The sequence below is a fragment of the Gracilinanus agilis genome, chromosome 4, assembly GCF_016433145.1.
Source record: "Gracilinanus agilis isolate LMUSP501 chromosome 4, AgileGrace, whole genome shotgun sequence".
In the NCBI taxonomy this organism is placed as follows: domain Eukaryota; kingdom Metazoa; phylum Chordata; class Mammalia; order Didelphimorphia; family Didelphidae; genus Gracilinanus; species Gracilinanus agilis.
Window position 1 is genome coordinate 383,778,908 of NC_058133.1, and position 25,793 is coordinate 383,804,700.

General features: G+C 35.9%; 1 protein-coding gene across 6 annotated transcripts in view; it reads right to left on the bottom strand.

The window, feature by feature from the left end:
- PTPRK (protein tyrosine phosphatase receptor type K) overlaps nt 1–25,793 on the bottom strand; it is a 733,127-nt gene that overhangs the window by 111,229 nt on the left and 596,105 nt on the right. For all 6 annotated transcript variants that reach the window (XM_044676955.1, XM_044676950.1, XM_044676951.1 and 3 more), the window contains exons 12-13: nt 20,756–21,029; nt 15,227–15,263 (exon numbers count right to left, since the gene is read on the bottom strand). In XM_044676955.1, the coding sequence (XP_044532890.1) occupies nt 15,227–15,263; nt 20,756–21,029 (311 nt within the window). The remainder of the gene's footprint in view (nt 1–15,226; nt 15,264–20,755; nt 21,030–25,793) is intronic.

A 25,793-nucleotide genomic window follows, 5' to 3' on the forward strand; every position in this document is an offset into this window, starting at 1 on the left:
AAACTATTAGCTATTAAATTACAATGAAAACATCTCATGTGCTGAACTAGAGCTGAATTATAGGTAATACGACAGCAAGGTCTTTAAAAGGATGTTACCTATGTGAAACACAGTTTATAACAGTTCTCTTTTTAATATATTTCAGAGATAAAGGCACATCTAGCTCTAGATTATTTGTGCCAACCAAGGGGAATGCTCTCACACAAAAACTGCCCAGCTGATTTGAGTTTGTGGTTTTACATCTATCAAGCAGGACAGCAGGGAGCCTAGGTCCTAAAGATTAGAGCCTGGCTTTCAATAATGCACGAGTTTAAAATATTATAGACAACTTTCAAAACCAACCTTAAAAACCATTCAAAGGCATTTATATTCATTAGAAATATCATCTACTTAAGAAAAGAGACATGAATTTTTTTTTTCACTGACAAGCTGTGACTTTAATAAGTAAGTTGTATTACCTGCTGACATTGGCTTTCTTATCTGAGAGGGATACCATAGAGATCAAATGAGATAATGTATGTAAAATGCTTTGTAAATGATAAAGTAGTACATAAATATCAACTATTATTATCAATCTCAAAGTAGACTATGCCTATTGGTAAACTCTGATTTCTCTTAGTTCAGTCCGCTTTATCTATAAGATATCTTGATCTGAATGTTTTGTTCTCAAATCAGAATGTGGAGAAAATTCCTATTTTCTCCTGGCTATTCTCTAGTAACTTATGTAATTTCCTCCTCATAAAAAGCAAAATGCCAGTTTAACATCCATAAATTATTATCTTCACTCAGCCTCCACTGTATCATTTGTAAATTGGGATTATTGCCACTTTACATTGACCAAGGCAGAAGGCTGGTCCAAATGATCTTGGAGGTTTCATTCTGCATGATGATCAAATAATGAGTAAATTAGAAGTATTTTTCAATTGGTTACTGTGTTTGTAACCTATTTTCATGTCTTGCCATGGATTTTTTTGTCTGGACATAGCCTATATATAGTCCTTACTTTGTAGTTTTTTAGCTACAGGCATAAATCCCTAAACTGTCACCTTTAACATATACTGCTACAACACTCTACCACTGTCATAAAATAGTACAGTGGAAAACTAATGGAATGGCTTCCAGTTGTGGCTTTTCTAGCTAAGTTACCTTGGGAAGACAGTGAATTTTTATGTCCCTCAGTTTTATTATAAAAGCCTTCCAGCTTATAAATTTAATGTGCCAATATTTGCAAAATAGTGATCATTATTTCATTGCTTTCTAGTAGAAGTGTTACATGGATGGGGAAGTATTATTTCTCTCTTCATCCCCAAGCTTTTCAGGGCAAATGTATTTAGTAATGAAGTAATCCTTAACTATAAATAAAAATTTATGTGAACTCAGAGATCTGGTTCTTTCTGATATCCTATCCTTTCTTTAGCCACATATTGAATTCTGAAAACATGGTATGTTGAGTGTACTATACAAAACTAACTATTCAACTTGAGGAAGGGGCTTGCAAATAGGACCAAAAAGAAACTGACCTATCAAACTAGGGTGCATATCTTCTACAGGTATATTATATCCACAATAATAGGGAAAAAAGTAAAGATGGAGCAGTTACTTTTTCATTGTCTCTCTTCCTTTTTTCTTTATTAGAAGATTAAATCAAGATGTCTTCTCTGCTATCACACAGCTCAAAATTTCTCCAGTTGGAGTCTGAACTTTGGATTATAATGCAACTTTGTCTTGTTCTTGAAATAAATTTGTATATGTAAATATACATATGTGTGATTGAATATTTGGGATTTAGTACTAAATATTTGTACTAAAAAAGTACATGATTTGTTCAGAGATATTATTTTGTTATATTTTTATTTTATTATGGTCACCTTTGTATGTATATAAAGATTTATTTGAGGGACACTAGAACTTAGGTTGGCAGAAAAATGGGCTGCTGTAATTTTCTGTTTCAATAGTTTTAGATTCTAGTGTCTACATTACTGACTAAAGGGAAGAATGTGGGTAAATTCTTGTTTTGAAATGGAGGGTCCCTCTAAATCAAGAGTATTTTAATAGCAATTTCTTCATCTGTAAAATCCAAATCAGATTCTGTGACTTCCAAGAACCTTTCCCTACAAGTTTTAGTGGCTATAATTGTATTTGGTCAGTTTTTGAAAAGAATTTCCTCTACCGTTTTTTAGTGTTAGCATTTTTTTCCTCTGCCCAGAGACAATATCATGGAGGAATTAACTTTTTCAGCTACAGAATACCAATCAGGACAGCCTCTGATTTACTCTTGACTTTTCCAAACTTCTCTATTCTATTGTATTTTCTCAACTGAATGTAAGTTTTGACAGTAGTCATTGTCTCCACTTTTGTATTTGTAAATTCAGCACTTAGAAAAGTCTTTGGCACATAATAAGCACTAAATAATTTTTTCTTCCATTAATTTATTCATCCACTTCTATGATTTTATATAGGACCCACTATGTTCTAGCACTCCCTCTCCCTCTCCCTCTCCCTCTCCCTCTCTCTCTCTCTCTCTCTTTGTATACAGCTAAGTACTGCCGTAATTTTGAATGGCAATTTCCCACAGTACCAGCACCAGGTCTCATTATCTACTTCAAAGCTATTCATGAGTCTTTCTCCCTTCTTTTAACCTCTATCTATTTCAATGATCCTTAAAGACAAAACTGCTCATTTTTTTTTTTTTTTTTTTTGCTATCAGTTAATAACTACTCCCATCTACAAGTGGCCTCCAAATCTAGGCATACTCCTGGAATGACTTTTTCATGTTGGATTCTAATTTATGCATACCTTCTCCTCCTCCATATATGTAACTCCCCAAACTGCAATTCATTAATAAAGACCTGCCTGCCTAGTGGGAAGAGACAACAAACACTTCTTCATGCCAAGCCTACAACTCACTGCCATAACTGTTCTTAATTTGCCATCTTACCACATGCATTATTTCTATCTCACATTAAAACATCATTTATTTAACTTGTTAATATTTATTCAGGTGAATATCCTACCAGTATTAGTCATATAACCATATGGGTGATTATTATCTCAATTCGAGACATGAGGAAACTTAAGCTTGGATAGGTACAATGACTTAACATGGTGCCATCATCAGTAAATAGGTCTATTCTTAGTGTTAACCTGTCTGGATGGCAAAACCTCAGGGTGTAGGAATTCTATCAATACATTTTGTGAATCACTATAATAATAACGAGAGCCAGCCACCAAAGTTATGAAAAAGGGAGAAAGAGAGAGAGTCTATGAGGGGTGAGACTCTCTTCTAGCTCTCCCCTCCTGTCAATTATACACTGGGAGACTTTGAGGGGGTGTAACCCCGAAACTGAGTGACCTGGATAGACTTGCTGCCCCACAGGATTTGGGGGCGAGGCTTCCCTATAAGATGAGGTATGGGGGACCCCAATCTGATTCTGATTAAGGGCGAGGTTCACACAAGCCTCCTCCGAAGTGAGCCAACTTCACAGCAGGTGGCCTGGCTTCAAGATGGAGGCAGGCAGACTAAGCTGTGGCTCCCCTCTCCCTTGTTGTCTCTCAGACACTCTGGAATGCTATCTGACTAAAGAATGGCTTTTATTATTTGCAATTCAGGGGCTGGGGAAAGGGGTGAAGAGCAGAGATTTTGGGGTGCCTTCTTCCCTATTTCTATCGGGTCTGTCACTCAGGTGAGAACCTTTGGGGTTCCCACTCCTAAGTACCTCCCTTCCTTCTCCTTCTTTTTCTATTTCTATGCTTCTCTATAATTGCAAGTTAGACCAGAAAAGGTCTCTCAGCAAGGTTGGGTAATGAGAGAAGGAGCCTAAGAGATCGCTCCCAAAATGGAGTCCAGATACTTAGCTAACTCTATGATTGAAGTATTGCTGGTAAGAAGCGATGGAATCTTTGACCAGGGAATCGGGGTTTCAGTGTCCAAAGAAAGATCCTCAGGAAGCCCTCAGGACTGTATTCGAGCTGAGATGTTTTCCTCCTCCTTCTCTCAGTCCTCCCCCGGAACTCCCTCCTTTCCTCTTTCCTCCTCTGAAGCCTCCCAGAATCCTCTCTGGTCCCAACTATCAATAACTGTCACCAACAGCCTTCTTCTGGCTCTTTTTGTCCCATTCCCCCATCCTTACATCACCAAGTATAATGCTATACTAAGTGGGAACTAAATGGAAGTATAAGGATTCTTGACCATAAAAGGAGGACAGGTACACTGTACATGCCAGAAAACTGAGATAGAATTATATTTAGAGAATCCAGGGGAACATTTGCCCCTATTTATACAAAGAGCACTATTCTAATTTTCTATATCCTGAATAAAAGCTACATCAAGATCTTATCCATGTCATTTTAAAATTTGCAATGACAAAAAAATTTAGAAGCAGAATAAGCATTTTTTAAACTTCAAGTTTAGCTTCAACTAAACTGGCAGGAATATTCCCTTGCAACACTGATTTTTAAAATAACTTTTTCTGTTTAAAAATGTTAAAAATAATTGCTCATCATATGTTCCTTAGACTATTTTGTTTTTTTACTATCATTTCATTATTATTTTAGATTTTCAAGTTCTTCTTTTCATCAGTCATTGTTACTCACTAACTACTTTTTCCAATTTACCTTGTATTCTTAAGTTCTCTTTGAGTGTACCTGGCAAGTACCCTAAAGAATAACTTTGTCCTTTAATGAATTCATGAAAATCTTCTTCCCCTGAAGCAAGGCTCCAGGTAAACTGGAACAAAGTAGGGTAGATACCATGCCAATTCTTTTTGATAAGTCTCTACCTTCTACCTTTTTTTTTTTTTGAAAATGGAAATTGTTCTCCAATACCTCCAAAGTTTGCTTATCCAAACTGTTACTGCTTTTTCTTTCTTTTCTATCTTTTCAATGCTTGGCCTGGCTTTATGTTAGAGCAATTTTGAGATGAAAGAGTCAACCTACAGAAATATATAGCCAGAGCTAGTAAAGGAACATTTCAAGAGGCAAGACTGAGGAAGAATGGAATCATTTCAATTTCTTTTACACACATCCTCACCTCCAAGTCTGCTTCTTTTTCTTCCCAAACTTCTGCCATTCTTCTTCAACTTTGGTTTCCTTAATGATCATTTTTTTTAAAACCAGTTAGTAATACTTTATTTCAACAACTGAAAAATGACTATACAACAACAGCAACATACTTTATTCTACCCATCTCTTTATATCTTTGGTACTTCTTAAATTCTTTCAGATGCATATTCAACTGACTACCTCTCCTTTCATGTTCTGGAGAAAATATTCAGGCAGGACAGATGGAGAGATAAGGTATGCATGTGGACCAGTAATGGAAAAGATGTACAAATGAGAATGTATTTAAGGAGAGACATGAAAATTACTTTACAAGCCTTCAAGGGACCATTAGATCAGATCAAAGTGTGAGCAAGTATAAAAATGTAAAGGCAAATATATCCAATAATGGGTGATTTTCTTTTGAGTTTTTTTTTAATGATTTTGCAAAAGTTTTATTGAACTAGATAAAAATCTCAATATGATTTACTGTCTTCTCATTTTACTCTGAGGGGAGATAAATAGCAGCTGGTCATTCTCCATCCTATTTTTGTTGTTCAACTCTTTAATGTGGCTTTAACAGTGTAAGGAATTTTCTGTGAGAAAACCCTTTAAACAACATATATTGCCAAATACTCTGTAAAAGTGATTTGCTTTTTTTCCTTCTATGCTAGTAGTTAAAATGTTCATAGCTCATTTTTTATAGACCTTATAATTGACTGATTTCCCCTTTTTTCCATCCTAGATCTTAGCACAGTGCTTGGCACATGGTGAAGTGTTTAATAAATGTTGTTGACTTGGATTATTTGCATTAATCTCTTAATCTTTCCCATGTTTTGGAGCCTAGATCTGATTGCATATTTCTACAAAGTTTCTGAATAATCTAAAAAAGATTAATGTGTTACCTCTACAATTTATCATCTTCTGGACTGTCATATAGAACACACACACACAAATGTGTATATATGTATGTGTGTATACATGTGTATGCATATACATATAACATATATGTATTTATAAATACACACACACACACCATTGTCTAGCAAATATTTCATTGCTTAAAGCAAGGGATAAAAAATAAAAATAAGGCCACCTGGCATTGGGATCTTCTTTCCCCAGCTAAATGTTATCCCCAAATTGAGGAAGTTTGCAAGTTAACTGGTTAACTACACTTTTTACCTGGAGAATAAGATTCAAAGATAATGAAAGAAGCCTCTGGGAAATTTTGGATTGTCCTCATAACAGTGCCCAAATCAGCCCAGTGCTGGTATCTATTGGCTTGAGAGGTTGGGAGAAGAGGATCATAAAATTCATGCTCTATTCTCTTCATTGCAATGCAACTCAGTGATGTTAGAGATGGAAGATACTTTAACCCACTGCCAACCCAATTCTAGGAATTAATAATCTAGCTAGAATCTTCCCATAGTCACTTTAACATAATATCAGGATCATATTTTCAGGAGATCTTATATTTCTTAGTCGTCAGAGAGACTGGGCTAAGTAAGCAATCATTGCTTTTTGTCAGCCACCTTTTGCAAAGATCTGTTGAATGTGGAGATAAGAACTGATCCTTCAACATCAATTACCTGAGACTACTTTTTGATCCAGGCTCTTTCTTTAATCCCTTGGTGACCTAGAGAATTTGGGTCATGTGGAGACCTGCAATTACGGTGTGCTACCTACACCAATTTCTACCAGACATATGATGTTGACTGGCATTTTTTCATGGTATAATTATGCTCTTTGTGGTTTTTTTCACCCCTTGTAATTGTACCACCTTGCATTTGACTTTAACCTACTTGTTTCTGATCACTTTAACTTCTCAGTAATACTGGCCTGAAAGCACAAAGTACCTTAAAATTTACAACATCATCAGTTTTGAATATGATAATAGAAATTCTGGCACAGTTTAGATATCATATAGTTTATGTCATCTCCCTCTATTAGAGTCCATTCAATTCACTTAAAACATTTATTAACTGCCTTTTAAAAGGAAATCACTGAGTAGATACAAAGATAAAACAAAACCATTCCCAGAACTTTGGAAACTTCTATTTTATTGATGTGTGGGGGTATGTGTTAGGAAACCAGCACATAGGTAAGTAAAGGTAAAATAATCTGAAGGAGACAGCCCTAAAGCACTTAGGGAGACCAGAGATGATTCCAATAGGTAGTGGAATCCAAACTAATCCCTGATGGCAGTCCAGGATTCCAAGAAACAGAAGTGGAAAAGTATGCATTCCATACATAGGGCACAGCCTACATAAAAGGTAGAAAAAATATTGCCAGGTCTGGGGTCTGGAGGGTCCAGTTTAGATGGGATGTAGAGTATATGAAAGAGAATAATATGAGATATGTATAAAAATGTGGACTTGAGGCAGGTTTAAAATGCCCAGCTGGGGGGCAGCTGGGTGGCTCAGTGGATTGAGAGCCAGGCCTAGAGACAGGAGGTCCTAGGTTCAAATCTGACCTCTGACACTTCCTAGCTGTGTGACCCTGGGCAAGTCACTTAACCCCCATTGCCTAGCCCTTACCAATCTTCTGCCTTGGAGTCAATACAAAGTATTGACTCCAAGATAGTAGGTAAGGGTTAAAAAAAAAAATAAAATGCTTGGCCGAAGAATTTGTAATTTATCTTGGGATCAATGAGTAGCACTGATAATACCTGAGTAGGAGAGTAGTCACATAGTCAAACTTGTATTTTGGGAAAATATTTGCTTAGTTGTTCTATCAATAATAACTTGGTATGATTATTATATCACTTTCTATTTCAAGATGCAGACTATGTCTCCCAGATTTAAAGTTTTCAAAATTCCACATCAAAAAGGAAGGAGGAATGGAATAAGTATTTATTTATATTCTTTGTTAAGCACTTAAAAATATTATCTTGTTTAAGTTTCTCGACAAGCCTATAAGGAGGGTGGTGTTGCTAAGTTCATTTTACAGCTGAGGAAAGTGAAGCAAACAAAGTTTAAGTTTTCAAAACCAATAGCTGTCTGTGTCTGAGGCTGGATTTAAACTCAGGGTTTCCTCACTCTAAGCCTAGTGTTCTCCCTACTTTGACACCTAGCTGACTCAAAAGAGGAGAAAAGAAGTAAATCCAGGAGGTTGTTGTGGAGGGGAATGTACACACATAATTTTTCAAAACTAAATGTATAATACAAATATGCCTAGTTAATAATATATGCCTTTCCTCTTTTGTCTGTCCAGTAGCAAGACAGATATACCTCACTGCGTTTTTCCATATTCTAAAAATCTCCTGGTCCAATTTTAGTATAGGGGCAAATGGGACTCCATTTTATTTTATATGTCTTTATATTTATAAACACAAATTATCTTTATCTTATATTTCTATTTTATGATTATGATAAAACACCTGAACAAGGGGAGATAGCTGGGAATACTAGAAAAAGCACTATATTAAGAGGAAGTCAGTTTCTTCACATTCTGTAACAAACTTCTGGTGCAATCAGCAAGAATATAGAATCCATATTCACGGTACCAGGTGTGCTGTACATCAGGAAGCAGGAAAGGAATCAACTGTGCGAATGGGAAACTGACCCTGTAGGTTTAGTCACTGCAGTGCTAGGCTCCAGTTTCAATTATCATGTAATATAATTAATCAAAAGCATATTGTAAAAGCTAAAAATGACATCCTTCTGATATTTCCTATCCCTAAAGTAATCTAATTCCCTGAAAGGGAAGGTAACACGTCCTAACACATCCAGGGGCTCATATCTTGCAGGATGAAATCTGACCCAATTCACTATAAGGTTAAATTGTAACTTGCTACCAAATAACAGCTCGAGCACCTGCCACCTCTCTGTGTCATTCTTCTGATGTTTAATGATAGTTTTCATCATTTAACATAAGAACCTAACACCCGAGATCTCAGTAATGATAAAAGGTAATGGTTAGCCTTCCCCTTGGAGCCTCTGCTCCGATCTGTCACCACACTCCTTAATTTGGATTCAATCACTTGAATAGACTCTTCACATTGAATTGTGAGTTCCAGTGGCCCAAAGCAGCTGTAGAAGAAAGTCATAACAGTAATCGTGATTAAGGTGTTGAGAGAGATTCAACTCAACTGTGTTTCATTTTAAGCTAACAAATATTCGGATTCGGTGAATTCAAGTACTAGGGATAGAACACATACACCAATGGGGAAAAAACATGATTTGAATAAAATTATGCATGCAATTAAGCTATGTTTTAGTTTGGGGGCACCTAGATGGCACAGCTGATAGGGCATAGGGTCTAGAGTCAGGAAGACGTGAGTCCAAACCCAGTCTCAGACACTTACTAGCAAGGTGTCCCTGGGCAAGAATTTAAACCTCTCTTTGCTTCAGTTTGCTGATCTGCAAAATGGGGATAAAAACAGCTCCTACTTCCAAGAATTGTTGTGAGGATCAAATAAAATAATTGTAAAGAATTTGGCAAATAGCAACCACTGTGTAAATGGTAGTTACATGATTACTGCTATTATTACTTTCAAGTTATTAAAATAATATGAATTATCAATAATTAATAATTATTATAATTATTATATAGTAATAATTAAAATGAAATATTTAGAAGTGACATGGTTACTGATTTGGATGAGGAAGGATCTTTACCATATGGTAGTTTAGAATCTATGTGGGAAAAATACCATTAGAGTAAACATTATAAACTTAAATAATGGCTTCAACTATATCATCTGCAAATGGTTTTATTTAATTTTCAGGAAATGTAATTATGAATATTAATTAGGATTATTTACATAATTGGTCTTAGAATAGTTGGGTTAGACTTAATGAATAATGTAAGAGTTACTTAATTTTTCTATTAATATATAAACATTTAAAAAGAAAACAAAATTTTGTGAAGTGGGAAATAAAATGGTGAAAGTATTCGGGGAAACTACAGAATAGGGGCTAATTAGGAATGTAATTTGACTCAACAAACAATTAATATGTGTTTACTGAAACTAAGGTCAAGTGAGAGGAAGGTAAGAAAGTACAACTAGATACAATTAAAGAGTACATCGGACCATGACAATCTGTATCCAAAGATATCCAAAAATAGTAACCCACCAGGCAGGTTGTACATACCTATAATCCCAGCACGGGGAGTTGGGTTGTGGAAGGTGAAAGGATGGATCTCTTGAATTTAAAAGTTATGAGCTGTGGTGAGTTAAGGTGACACACACACATAATACATATCTATATAAGTATGTCTTTCTATATATACATGCTCATATATAATATATATTATTGAATATATAGGGTTATATATTGTTCTCTGTATACACACATATTTTATGACTTTAATACAGGTATAGGTAACACATTTACTGAATTTTCTGACATAAAGGAAGGAAAGAAGGCTAACATGCTGTTTGGCATAATTGGGAGCCAACAAAACAAAACAAAACAAAACTTGACAGACTACACCAATGTACCAAACCTCATAATATTATAGTTAATAGGGATAAATGTAAAACTTTATGCAAATTAAGGAGTGTATTATTATTTTGTTAGCCAGGGATTCCCACTGTAGGAACTAGTTGCATTAAAAAACTGAAACCATGCCTTAGTCATAGAGGTCAGCAAATTATTGGCCCAAGGATCGACTAGTCCAATGAGCTAAAATAGATTCTACATTTTAAAATACAACAGAACTTTAAAAACATGTAATGATCATTCTTAGTTTTTCACGTACAAAAAAAAAAAGACAGCTGCTGGACATTGTATTAGAAAAGTCCTATAATTCTATTCCAAAGTCAATGGCATGGATACAAGATGGAAGAGGGATTGTTAGGAAACAGTTCATAACAAAAAGGTCCAGTTTAACAAACTGAGTTTAAATCAGGACAATGATTTGAAAATTTAAAAAAGTTAAGCTCTAGTTAATAAAAGTGTATTGTACCACAGAAGGAAGCAGAAGAGCTGATGTACTATGCTCTGTTCAGATCATATTTGTTCAGTTTTAAGCATGCCACATTTGAGGAGGGACACTGACACACTGGAGGTAGAAGGTGAGAGAAATGAAAACCATGTCATATAATAGTTGATCAGTCAATAAATATTTGTTCAGTGCCTATTATATGCCAGGCACTGTGCTAAGGGCTAGGGATACAAGGAAAGGCAAAAGAGAGTCCCTTTCTCAAGGACATCACAGTCGAATGGGGAAGAGAATGTAATAGAAATCACAACTGATACACAAACACCTATAGTATGCTTAAGAACTTGCAAAGCATTCACATACATTATCTGCTTTGAATCTCATGCCAACCTTGTGAGGTAAATAGTATTAATAGTAACTCCAATTTTGTGGATGGAGAAACTGAGGCTCAGAGAGATTAACTGTCTTGTCCAATGTCTTAAAGCTAGCAACAATCTAAAGTGGAACTTGAACTTAGATCATCATAACTCAAAGCTCAGTGCTCTGTCCACTGCTTCACCCTGCCTTCCATATATACAAGAAACTCAATGGCCATTTTGTTTGGGAAAAAAAACACATACAAACGAAATAAATAACTCATATGTGTCAAAAGTTGCTTGCCTTTTCACTGACTGTCTCTCATGCTTGGAACTCTCCTCATTTCTATTTCCCAGCCTTTCTTGATGCCTTCAAATTCCAGGAGTTACAAATTATATAAGAAAGCTTTCCTGGGCCTCCATAATCTTTAGTCCATTCAACCAACTGGAGATGATCTTCAATTAATCCTGCATATATCTTGTTTGTGCATATTTATTTGCATGTTGTCTCCCCTATTAGAATGGAAGCTCGGTGAAGGCAGAGAGGGTTTTTGCCTTTCTTTGCATTACTGGTCCTTAGCACAGTGTCTCACACATAATAAGTGCTTAATAAATGTTTCTTGTGTATTGGCTAACTGAAAGATGGGTGAGACTTTTCTGCTTGCTATCAAAGACCAGATCTGTAGGAATAAATGAAAGTTGTAGAGATAGAGAAATTAGATCTATAGAAAAGGAAACATTCTAACTTTGATTGTCAGAATGTTTCCTTTTCTATATTATTATGTATGAGGCACTATGCCAAGGGTAGAATAGATAGCCATGGGAAATAATGAGTTCTCCATCACTATAGATCATCAGTTAGCGGCGATATAATCATCCAATGGGTATGCTGTTCAAATAAAGGTTGGACCAGATGACCCTGAAGATCCTTTCCAGCTGAGATTCTCTGATTTGCAAGATTCTATGCTTAGCCATGAGCACACTGGAACTCATAAGCAAATGGCAGGGATGGGGTTATGGCATATGTAAAATAAAATAGGGCCATTAATTATGATAAATATCAGAATGTTAGTACAAAGGGGAAGTCTAAACAAAAGACAATGAATTTCAGGCCAGAGATCACTTTAATCCATTGGATTCAGGGAAGGCTTCACAGAGATTAGAATAGAAAGGGAAGATGAGCATTCCTTATACTGAGGATATCATAAGCAGAGGTTCAACCATAAGAGAGAATAGGGGAAAACAGTTGTAACTGGAATATATAGTATATAAATGGGAACAATGGTTACAAAATTTGGAAAGGTAATTTGGAAGCAGATCACAGTACTCACTTAATCAATGATTCTTCCTTCCTTCCCTTTCATCATCTTAAAGAATCAATGACTAGGATTTGTCCATAATAAATATTTTGGTATGCTGGATTAAGCCCATCACATTTTGTTTAAAAACCAAATGTACTGACTGATAGGCAAGGTATGTATCTCTTAAAAATTATCTTGACATCAGCATCATTCAAGAGCTTCAAATTCAAGAAGTCCAAAAGGGAACTATTTACATCTCTCTCAAAAATGTCCCTCTCCCTTACTTCTCGATATGTTTTTTTTTTAAACCCTTACCTTCCATCTTAGAATCAATACTGTGTATTCGATCCAAGCCAAAGAGTGGTAAGGGCTAGGCAATGGGGGTCAAGTGACCTACCCAGGGTCACACAGCAAGGAAGTGTCTGAGGCCAGATTTGCACCTAGGGCTTTTCATCTCTAGGCCTGGTCTCAATCCACTGAGCCACCCAGCTATCCTCACTATCTCTCTGTTGATAGCACTATTACCACCATGAAACTCCAAATTCTGCCTTCATATAAGCTGTCTTGAGAGCTACATGCAGTTCCTTTGAAACTAGATCCAGGGCTCCATCCAGACCAAAACATTTTCTATCAAACACTTTAAACTAGACTTCTATGACATGAAATATATGAGGTTCCAAGACATAGGTAATAAAAATATTTTCTTAGTGAAAAGGAACACAAAAAGCCAACCAAATTCCCTAAGGTAACACAAAAACTCAGTGAAAACTGAAAATATTTCAGGGGCATTTGAAGCTGTCACTTGTAAAAAACAAAGTTCTAGTAGCTAGCTATACCTTAAAAGATTCTTTAAAGGCTTCAGTGTTAATTTGACAATACTTTGATCAAGCTTCTGCCTCTGCCCAAAGCTTAGGAAAATAATGCTGGTAGAAACCCTAATGTCTGCTCCCTTTAAAAAACTTCCTAAGAAAACTCAAAATAAAAATAGTGGGATAGAAACTAAACTATATTAAAGTAGATAATGAAATATGATATTTTTCCTTACTAATACCTTCCATTGTAATAATTTCCCTATTGCTCTGTTTCTGTGAAAAATTAAAAGAATCTTAATCTCCTTATTCTCAAAGTGTTATTCCATTTTCTTTTGAGATCTGTAGACAGTATTCTATATAAATCAAGGGGAAATGGCCTTAATTGCCATCACAAATCAAGAATTAAACACAAAGGCTTAATTGAGCAGATTGATGATTAAGACTTTGGGAAATGATGGAAGGAAAGATGCCAGCAAAAACAGAATGTGGCCATTCATTTTTACTCCAAACTGATTAACTACTGCTCACATGTATGGGTCCAATTTTAATTACAGCAGTCAACACCTACAAATAACATCAATTCTCTGAGGATTATTGTATTAACGTATATATAGTCCTTTCTTTTTCTTCTAGTGCTAAAACCTTTTAAATGCTTCTTCCTCCTGGATGCTAAAAAATCATAATTTTGCAAAGAGGGGTTATAAATATGATGGGTAAAGGAGAATCCTATGCATTCTGAACTCTGTATTCATTCTAAGACAAAACTGCTTTCTTACTACGGAGTGCCATAATATTGCATCACTAAACCATGTAATAAAAAATCAGCATGATTTGTCCTGTCACATCTATGATATGGGGGTCTTTTGCTATGGTGTTCTTTGAAGTTTTTTTTTTTCCTTAAACCCTTAACTTCTGTCTTGGAGTCAATACTGTATATTGGCTCCAAGGCAGAAGAGTAGTAAGGGTAGGCAATTGGAATCAAGTGACTTGCACAGAGTCACACAGCTGGGAAGTGTCTGAGGCCAGATTTGAACCTAGCACCTCCCATCTCTAGGCCTGGCTCTCAATCCACTGAGCTACCCAGCTGCCCCCTGAATTACTAATTTTCAGAGAAGTTTTAAGAAAAGGGAAAAGAGGAAAGGAAAGGAAATGAAAGGAAGGAAGGAAGGAAGGAAGGAAGGAAGGAAGGAAGGAAGGAAAGAAAGATGGGAAGGAGAGAGGGAGGAAAGGAGGAAGGAAAGAAGGGAGAAAGGAAGATAGAGAGAAAGGAAGGAACAAAGTCAGGAAGGAATGGACAAAGTCAGGAAGGAAGGAAAAAAGTCAGGAAGGAAGGAAGGAAGGAAGGAACAAAGTCAGGAAAGAAGGAAGGAACGAACGAACAAAGTCAGGAAGGAAGGAAGGATAGAAAAAGAAAAGTATCTTCTAGGAAATTATCCCTATAATAAAGATATCAACCTGTCTCCACACCCTGAAATGTGACCACATGTGCATTAAGGATAATGGCTCTTTTATGTTTATAATAACTCTCCACTTCTAATCTGCCCTTGCTAGCTTCTCCCAGTACCTCAGCTGTTTATAAGCAAAATGAACGTTTCATGTTCTGGCTAAATCCTGACTATTCTTGAAACAAGATTCCACTAGAAGAGTGCAAAAGTGTAGAAAGTAGGCCATCATTATGTGTTAAAGATACTCAAGTACTTTGTTGGCTCTTCTAACTAGGCTGTGCTACAAATGCTGTGTAATAAAAATGGCACATTTAATTAATTCTGACTTAAAAAAGCACTTTCTCCTTAAAGCTGGAGGAGAAATGGAGTGAAAGAGTGTCTCTTACCTTTTGTAGCTATTCGTACACACTGGGTTTTAGTTTCCTGTTGGAGGGATTAAAAAATAAAAGAAAATAATCAATGTACAATTCAGGTTTTCCCACTTACCAAGTAAGAAAAGTTTTAAGACCAATATTAAGCAACAAAAATTAGAGTTATGACAATAGATAGTTAAGTTTTACCAAAAGAGAGATAAAAATTGTAAATAGGACTTCATCAAGTATTTGTAAATGAAAGGCAGAATTTTGTCTCATTTTCTTCATATCCAGTAGCAGGAGAAAATTCACAGCTCTGAGCATAGGTTAGGGGAAAAAAGCCTCAACAATCTACCTGTGTTTATTTGTAAGGCTTATGTGTAAGTCTACAGGTCATATCCAATAAAGGTATGTGTCCCCGTAGGAGTGTGTCCTGTGACCTCTTCTCCATCTATCCTAATTTAACTTGATGATCTCTTTGACTTCTTTGATTTCAATGCTCTTCTCTATGAAGATGAATTTCAGATCTACATCTCTGGCCCTAATCTCCAGGTGAGCATCTCCAATTGCCTATTAGACATCAGAAGTTGAATGGTCCATAACATCTTAATCTGAATTTATCTAAAATTAAACTTACTATATTTCTTCTCTAATTTTCCCTCTTTCAAACTTCCCTACTGTGTTATTTAAAATTCTCCTCAGGGGTGTGTGTGTTAAGTTTTTATAATCATAATGTCTGAATTATAATCTATAATGCAAGTTAATTTTTTACTCCTTTAGGAGTAATCTCAGGGGGATAATGTATAATTCTTGGAAGGAAATGTGTTTTATAATCTACAATGTAAAGTTTAAATTCTTTTGAGAGTAAATTTCAGGAAAAGGATTTTGCCATCTCCCCAGAATCCAGACAACAAACCTGTTTGGTGAAGACACTATGAAGATGTCTGAAGAGCCTTCACTGGATCATGAAGATCCAAATTTGAACTTTGGGGTGCAGTTGATTTGAACTATGGGGAGTTGAATGAGTTGAATGCATTTATTTTGAAAGGGCATTTTATGCCAGAAAATGGGACTGCCCCCTAAATGGCTTTTGTCAATGCACCGAACATTGGTTTTGTTCTTTCTCCCTTTTGTTTCCCTTTTAACTCTGAATTATTGTAAACTTTAATTTGATTATGTTTTCATGATCCATTGGGGAGACTTGTCTCCCAAAGGATCACAGGGGGGCAATGTGTTATTTAAAATTACTGGGGTTCCATTAGAAGTATTAAGCCTCAAGATATGTAGCTATATGACAAACTTCCTGTGGACATGTGGGGGACTTTGAGACTACATTTTCCATGATGCAACAGGTTTCCTGTTTTGGATATGATGACGTCTTAAACGCAAAGCCAAGCTTTAAGTATTGGCCAATGAAGCTTGAGGCTTTCTCTTTTTGGAAGCAGCAAAAGGAGTAGGGAAGGTATGGAACAAAATGGCTGAGGCATCAATTTGAATTTTTTACAGGTGCATGGTCAATTTATTCTATCAACATGGGCCTAAATAAAATATTAGTTTTCCTCATAATATCAGCCTTTATCATTTTTAAAAATAACACTACTATTGTTGAGGGTAGAACCTGGCACCCATTCATATGGGTTCACAATCTAGGTGTCATCATCAATTCCTTACATTTGATCACTCCTTATAACCAATCTGTTGTGAAGTCTCGTCAATGTTTCCTTTGTAAGATCTCTTATGTATAAAAAAACAAAAAGGTCTGAGGCCAGAAATAAAGCTGTTTACTAACTTAGGAAGTGGCCTCAGGGATGCCTGGGAAATGTGTTGATTTAGTAGCTGGGAAGCTGGTCAGGGACCTGTGAATGCTTTAATGTAGAAAGAAATTCTAGAGATTAACAGGAATTACTGTATTTCCAAGAGATGAGGAAGTATTAATGGAGTGAGAGTGGATTATACATTAGAGATAGTTTAGTGGGAACTACAGCAAGAGAAGGTAGAATACCAAGCCTAAAAGTATCCCAAATCTATTGGGGATTTGAAATGAGAATATGGGAGGTAATGGAGATTTGTGATATGGAAGATAGGTTGGATCTGGCCGCTGAATTCATTTTCCTTCACACAATGCATCCTAGCATATGAACTATGATGGTGGTGGTGAGGGATTTACTCCCTTTTATCCACGATATGGGTCTCAATCCTTGAAAAAATTATGAGACAGTGAAGGTAGACAGTAAATGAATTATTCATCAATCAGTAAGTATTTATTAAGCCCTTACTGTGTTCCAGGACATGTGAAATAAAGACAAACATGAAACAATTCCTGCTTTCTATCAAGGTAAACCATACATATACATATCTTATAGATACATGCATGTGTGTGAGTAAACATGTAGATGTATTGGGCACAATTGTAATTCTCCACTCCAGCTCAGTTTATAGTTACCATAGAATATAACCATATATGAAAAAAATCTTAATGTATAAGACATATCTGCAGCCTATGATTCCTGTATGAGGTGTGAAATCTTTTGATTGGGTTTGGAAGATCAATGCAGAGTAGGCTGAGCAAACAATTTAACTACACCACTGGGGTTTTAAATATTTGGATGAATGTCAGCTCCATAGCAGTTTTATGAAGAAGATCTGCATGGGGGATAGGGAAAGTAGGTAGGAGTGATCCATCCTTCTCAATCATGTTGTATGAGCTACTGACTATCCAATTAGGAACAAAGACGTGCCCACGGACATGGGGAGACAGTCTCCTGAGGAAAGGGTCAGCTTTAGATAATAAGTTTAGTGGTTATGACTATAAGAAAGAAGCAGATCCCAAGGCCCAGGTGATAATCCTTCCCAATAAAGATGCTATACCTAACAGGAGCTATGTAAGGATTCCCAGAGAGCAAGGACTTCCAGGCTATGCAATATAATATTTGGAGGTGTGAGTAATCCTTTGACATGTCTGTATCCTATCTAAATTTACAAATAATTCTAAGTTTAAGTCTACTTTTTCAATAGATTCTGTGTATATTTATGAGTAAACCCTGGAATATTTTGCAGGTCTTAAAAAATATATATACCAATTAAATAAATAACTTTGGTAAAAAGTAATTAGGTTTATTGGGTGATTTTAGTGGGAAATATACTAGTAGGGGCTTGTCAATTATGGTAATAAGAGGAATGACTTATTGGGTTATACCCTCATCCTGGGGAGCTTGACCTGTAGTATCTGGGGGATTGGAAAGGGTCTAAGAAAAACCAGAATTTCATTCTCATTCTTTAATACATCTTACCTTTAAGAGTCCTTTGAGGTGGCATGAAATTTTAATACATAGCAAAGACAACATTTTCCCTAAAGCATTTTACTTAAAAAAGTTATATTATCGGGGCAGCTAGGTGGTTCAGTGGATGAGAGTCAGGCCTAGAGATGGGAGGTTCTGGGTTCAAATCTGACCTCAGACACTGCCTAGCTGTGTGATCTGGGCAAGTCACTTAATCCCCATTGCCTAGTCTTTACCATTCTTCTGCCTTGGAACCAATAAAAAGACACAAGGTAAGGGTTATAAAAATTTTTTTTTTAATTAAAAAAAAGTTGCATTGTTCAAAATCAATCTTAGATTATTGTTTGATATTCAGAATCACACAAAACAAATTTTTTCAGCAAGCAATAATTACAAATATACTATTCTTATTTAGTTCTGACCTGAGGCCTTCATAGCACACTGAGAACAAGAGATTATTTCTGGCTCTAGTAAAAACCTAAAGGGATTTTGCTTTCCTGAAAGCAATCACTTTTAACTACATCAGCACTCCTTGACCTTGCTGCTGATGTGAACCACATCAATTTTAAAACTCTGTGCCAAGATAACTGTGAAGTACATTGTCACAACTTTACACTTTAGATGTACAACAGTATGGTCACACTACCAATTAGAAAGGAAAATTTCCTATCAAAGCTTTTAAGTAGTAATATAGAAAACCCTTGAACAGAAAGGGACATTCATTAACACCCCTTCTCATATCACAGATTAAGTCACAAAAGTTAATTTGCTATCTTTCACCTCTTGAAAGTTAAAAAAACCCTCAAATATAGAATCATATTTTCTAACCGAATGGAACATTAATTTCTTTAGTCACTGCTTCATCAGGGCAAGTAGCTGTCTTCAAGGCAGGGAGTAAGAAAGACTTCTTACTTTTTACTTTCCACCGCTTTAGGTGAAAGTTAGATATTTTTTTCTCCTTTACAGTACTGCCATGCAACACAGAGAGCAGTTTCTTCCATAATAAGTCATCTTTGGCTACGTTGCCTTTTTTCTTCTGTCCACTGGGCACCAAAATTTTCCAAAATTAGAGAGAAATTATTTTATTAAAAAATTATCCAAAAACTATCAAGAAGTTTTAGTTTGTTACAGAGACTATAGGAATGTAAATGACTGCACATGACCGTCATCCAATTAAAAGACTACCACTAAAGTCAAATTTCCTTAATCTAGTGAGACTTATCATGGATGAATTCATCTAATTTCTCAGATACTCCTTTGGGGTCTCTATAAACTGAAAGCACTCATTTTCTATTGAGCTACACGTATCTAAAAAATGTAATCCTTAAATGGATTTCAAAACTTGGCAGTTAGATTTCTGAGCAACACACACACACACACACACACACACACACACACACACACACACACACACACACATACATTTTTNCACACACACACACACACACACACACACACACACACACACACACACACTCATATACATTTTTCCTCCACCACCTTTCCAAAAACACATTTCCATTTTGAGAGAGAAAGTGATTCAAAGACAACAGCATGGGGCATGAGACACCATGTTGCTTTTCACACTAAGAACCCATGGTGGTATTTAACTTCCTCTTGTGTTATTCCCTTCAATATTCATAGAAGCCCAGCAACGGCACTGAGGAAAAAAAACAACAAAAAACAACTCCTGCCCAAAATGGATAAAGGAAGGAGGTAACCAGGGAGATGCAAAGGCCTACTTTTCTGGCTACACAGCGGTTGGGCAATCTAGAGGCAGCCTTCTACATGGGCTCTGTCAAATGTACCACGGGCAGTGCATTACTTTGTAATCAGTGGATTTTGACTTGTTATTTGCTATTTGTCCAATACCGCCTGAAAAGTTTGCAACATTTTATTAGCCTGCTGAGGAGTACGCATTTTGTTTATCCTACAGTAAATTTAATCTTTTGAAGTGTGCCACCACAGAGAAAGGGGGCAAGAACAATGGTACGTATTTACAGACGGTGCAGAAACACACTGCTTAAATCATTTTATTTGAAACGGCTACCGTGGGCTTTTTTTTAAAGTCTCAACCAGAAACAGTTACTAGGAAACGGGAGCCGTGTGAAATATGACTGGCATGGAGCCTCAGCCTCACGCTATAGAGGTATGCGCAGTGGCGGGGAGAGGCGACGGCATCAGTGTACACCATGACTTTTTGTCTAATGATGTCTGCCATTTTGAAAAAGCCTCTGGGCTTTTCCTTGGAGCAGTGAAAAAGAAAATGTGGTGAGGCACTTACCTTCTCCACACTGCTCATGGCCTGAAAGTAGATGTTGTAACCTTTCCGAGGTGCTAGAGGCGGGTTCCAAAATCCTTGGTACGTTCTGTTGTCCCCGACGGTAAACGGAGCAGGTTCGGGTAGATTCCCTGGGGGTAGTTCTGCAGCGAAGTAATACGGAGAGCCTCCGCTCATAGCACTCTGGTAGGTGATGGGGACCTGGTAGCATTCCATCGCCCCTGTTTCTCGCTTGGTTCGGTGGGGATGTAATTCTTCCACCACAATTTGATAGGCACTTTTAGGTCACGGGGAAAAAAAAATGACAATATTTCTTGTTAGTTGTGCTAAAAGTTTTATGGCAACCATAGAGATTCCAAGTACAATTATTCAGTTCTGAACAAAAAGGGGCCATTTTCCAATCCTCTACTTCAATTATGCAGAGTATGGAACAAATAACACATTTTCATTTTAATCATCACGTAACTTTTAAAGTCTCAAAGCTATTTGTTCTTTTTTAAAAAATTGGTCTCAGTGAAAGCAATTTTATTAGCATCACTGTGGCATGCTACGTGGCCTCCTACTTCTTTCTTCCCACATGATCCACGTGATACAAAACAAAAAGAAAAACCAAATTGAAGAACCCTCTTCACATTTTGGAAAAATGTGTGTAATGATGCACCCTAATAAAGAACCTGACACTAATCAGAGACATGCAATAGATTAGGTTCTTTGCCTGATAGTTTAAAATATTTAAAGTTAACATTTTTCTTTGAAATGATATTATAGAAAGCTCAGCTTCAAGGCCTCACATAATGATTGCCTTTGGGCTGTGCTTGAAGCACCAATTTGCAGTTGTCATATCATTAGAGACAGAATGTGCTGACAGGCTTCTCCACCTCTTGACCTTGCTATGGCATCTATCTTGGCTCAGAGCTATGCAGATCTAAAGTACAAGTGACATGTTGTAATATGGGCACAGATGGACAGAAATCTGTCCACTCCACCAAAATAGACTGCATCATTTTCTTACAGTTGTCAATGATAAAATGCCACAAATTGCAGAAACAGATGGCATTTGGCCTATTAAAATACCAAGCTAAACCTTCCAATACCTTTCTGCAAAGGCTGAGTAGTTTTCTACAAAGGTTTACTAATGTAGAGAGGCCTAGGATGAAGAGAACTTTGAGATAATAATAATAATGACAAAAATAACAACAACAACAACAATAATAATAATGTTATCTAACTGAACTAAAATGGTTATGTTAGCTATTATTGAATGGTTATCACCTACTCCATTATAATGAATAGCATAATCTTTAGGTAAAGGTGCTACTAAGAAAGAGATGCACCTATATTTTAGATTCAATTCAGAGAACATAAGCTTAAAAATGCTCCAAAAAAGTGCAGAACTACCATATTAAACACAGCCCACTGAAACATAATCGATGTGATCTTTGATCTGTATTTTAACTTTAAACTTGGGGTCTCTATAAATAAATATATGTAAGCAACCTCTTTATAATTTTGATCTAGCTTCCAAATGATTAAAAATAAAATCAAATTCTAAGAAAGAAGAGGCTCCTTATGCGAAGGGCCAATTTAATGAATATGTTATTCAGAAAAACAAGAGACCACCAACAGCCCTTTTCATAAAACTCTGACCTGTATAAATTAAAGCATTCATAGAAATGAGAGGATAGATTAGACCAGAAGACAAAAGAACATCCTATCATAAATTTTTAGAAATTGTGATTTCTCTTTAAAAACAAACATTCTCAATAAAATAACTGATTGCTACGCACTTAGTACTTCCTTTCCCTTAAAATTTTAATAGAAGCAGTGCTAAATCACAGTTCCAAATCTGGGAAACTAACCAAGACCGAAGGTTATGCAAGTTGAAATTGTGTGCATTACATCTTTCTTTTCCTTTCTCCCTGCCAGCTTGGTTCCCCTAAGCTTCTAAGATTGGCACTGACAAGAATTCAGCTCTGAGAGGTGCCCAGAGAGCTGGAATTTTTCAATTCAAAATCCTCTAAGTTCTTAAGCACAGACTCAGCAGGGGAACTGGGATGCATGGCATTGCAGACATATGCCCAACAACAAAAAGACACCCCTGGGGCTCTTTGATTTTATTTGTAATCCATATCTGCATTATACATTCATAGAACCAAGAAATTTCTAAAGGAAGGAGAATCTGTGAGATTACTTCATCTGGGTCTCTCATTTTATAGACTAAAAAGTAAAGCCTAGAGAAATTAGGTGACATGGGCAAGGTCACACAAGAAATCACTAAAAGAGATAAAAGAAGTAACTGCAATATAGCTATTAATCAATTAAGTTCACTTCCAGTCAATTCAATTCAAATTTTCATTCAAATGTTTTTGTGTAAATCACTGTTAATCACTGAAAATGCACATATAAAATGATACAATACGTTACTTTAATGAATTTACAATCCAGAAGAAAAATAAGTTGCTAAGAAAAAATAATTATAGCACAAGTTAGTCTCTTGTATGCACAAGAAGACCAGGAAATGGATGATCTATAGCTAGACATATCAAGCCTTTCACACTCTGGCTCTTTCCTACCTTTACAAGCTTGTTGCACATGTTCTCTGTTCCAGTCACAAGAGTCTATATGCTATCCCTGATAAAGGGAATAAACTCAATTTTTAATCTCTACTTCTTAGAATCCCTACCTTTTTTCAAGATCCAGTTCATATATCTCTTCCTATGGGAAGCCTATCTTAATAACCCAATTCTTTCTTGCTTTCTCTTTCTCCTCCACGAATCATTACCCACATGTTTATCTGATTGTACGAGATATCCCCCCAGTAAAAATGTAAGGTTCTTGAAGACAGGCATTGTTTTGAGTTTTGTCTTTGTGTTCCCTAGAACCAAGGACAAGAGTTTGCATTAGTAAGCTTAACAAAATTTATTTTCAATTGAATAAAAGAGGTAAAAACAGAGAAAAAAGAGAGCAATTGAGAGAGATTTAAAAAGTGATAGATACTTTTGATAGGCAAAGAACACAGGGTATTTCCAAATGGAAGGAAATCACAGAAAGTTTAAAGGAGGTGGCATGTGAGTGGGGCTTTGAAGAAATAATAAGCAAGTGAACTGGCAGGAAAATGAGAATTTATTCAGATCATAGGAGGTAAAGACAGTAAAAGGTTAGCTGAGTTTGAGGAACAGTCCAGTATGGCTGAATTACATTGGGTATTAAAGAGAATAGTGTTAAGTCTAGAAAAATGGGCTTGAGGCAAGTGTGAAGAGGCATAGATGCTATATGAGGAAGTATTTATTCAAGGGAAAGAGGAAAAGAACCCACATGTTTATATTTATTGCAGCTCTCTTTGGGGCGGCAAAGAATTGGAAACTGAGGAGACGCTCACCCTTTGGGGAATAGCTTAACAAAATACAGTATATGATTTATATGTAATACTGTATACTTAGAAATGATGAACAGACTGATTTAAAAAAAAACTTGGAAAGAACTATGTGAGATAATGAATAGTGAAATATTTGGAACATTATCCATAGGCACATAATTAAAGCTGGAAGAATAAACTGTGAATGTTACCTCCAGAAGTGAACAGAAAATTGAAATATGAAAGACAATTTATTTGTACATGTTGGCCACCTTGATGATAACTAGTGATATGGAGAAGGGCTGGAACATTTTTAGATGGGAATTATTATGTATATGTGAAGAAAAGAAAGCTAAACATATAGGATAATTTGTTATGTAATTTACATACTCTCTTTTTTATATATGGAAATGCTTGTTTCATTGGGTTTTTAAAACAGAATAAAAAAATAAAAATAAGGAAGTGATTATTTTGAATGGGGTTGGCAAAGAAGATTCTTTCCTCCATGCTCATTTTTCTCTGTTAGAATTTTGTGGTTTGTGAAAAAATTTAAATAAAAAAATCCAAGTACAAATATTTTCACGAGACGTTATTATCTTGAAATTAATCACCAGAATATTCATGTAAAACATGAGATAATGGTTCATAGTGCTATTCAATCAATATGTTTTCATTTAAAATGACAGGAACCTTTTTGACAATTAAAGATACTCAACTAAAAATAGCTTGTACTTCCAAATCTCCCAGAAACAAACTAGCACACTTCTTAGAAGTATTTTATATTATAAGAAGCAGTATGATTTCAGAAAAACACTAGAAAGATTTATATGACCTGATGCAAGGTGAAGGGAGCAGAACCAGAAGAACATTGTAAACAGTAACAGCAATGTTGTTTGAATAAGTGCAAATGGGCTAGCTATTCTCAGTAATACAGTGATCTAAGACGGTCTCCAAGAATCATCATGGAAAAAGGTCATCATCTGCCTCAAGAGAAAGAACTGATGGAGTCTGAATTCAGAACAAAACATATCATATTTCATTTTTTCTTGTTTGTGATTTCTTCCACAAAATGAATATGAAAAACGTTTTATATAATTACACATAAAAAATTTGTATCGGATTGTTTATGTTTCAGAGATGGGGGTGAAGAGAGAGGATGGGAGGGAAGGGATTTGGAATTCAAAATTTTAGAACTGAATGTTAAAAATGTTTTTACATGATATATAAATGGAGAAACAAAATATTATTTAAAAAATTTTGTGTCATCACGATTGCTGAGGTGGGACTTAGGGAAAAAGGGTAGCTTTTCCTAGGCATTCCAATTGACTCCTTGAGGTGTGCTGTCAGAGGTGCCAACAATTCTGGTTAATTGAAAGAAGAGATGGCACGGAATGAATCCCTGTTCAATAGTTTTGTGGAGGTATAAACAAATGCATGAATAAATGAAATTGTTTTCAACATTGCTAGCTACCATAATTTACATTTATAAAGTACTAGTTCATTTGATCTTCATAATTTTTCTGTGATGTAATTTACAAACGAAGCAACCTGTACTTCTAAGAAGTATTGTAGAAAGAGGGATGCATTTACAATAAGACCTGTGTTCAAATTCAACCTAACTGAATGAATTTGAGGTAATCAATCCATATGACTAACATGCATTACAGAGTGATGGACAGAGATATG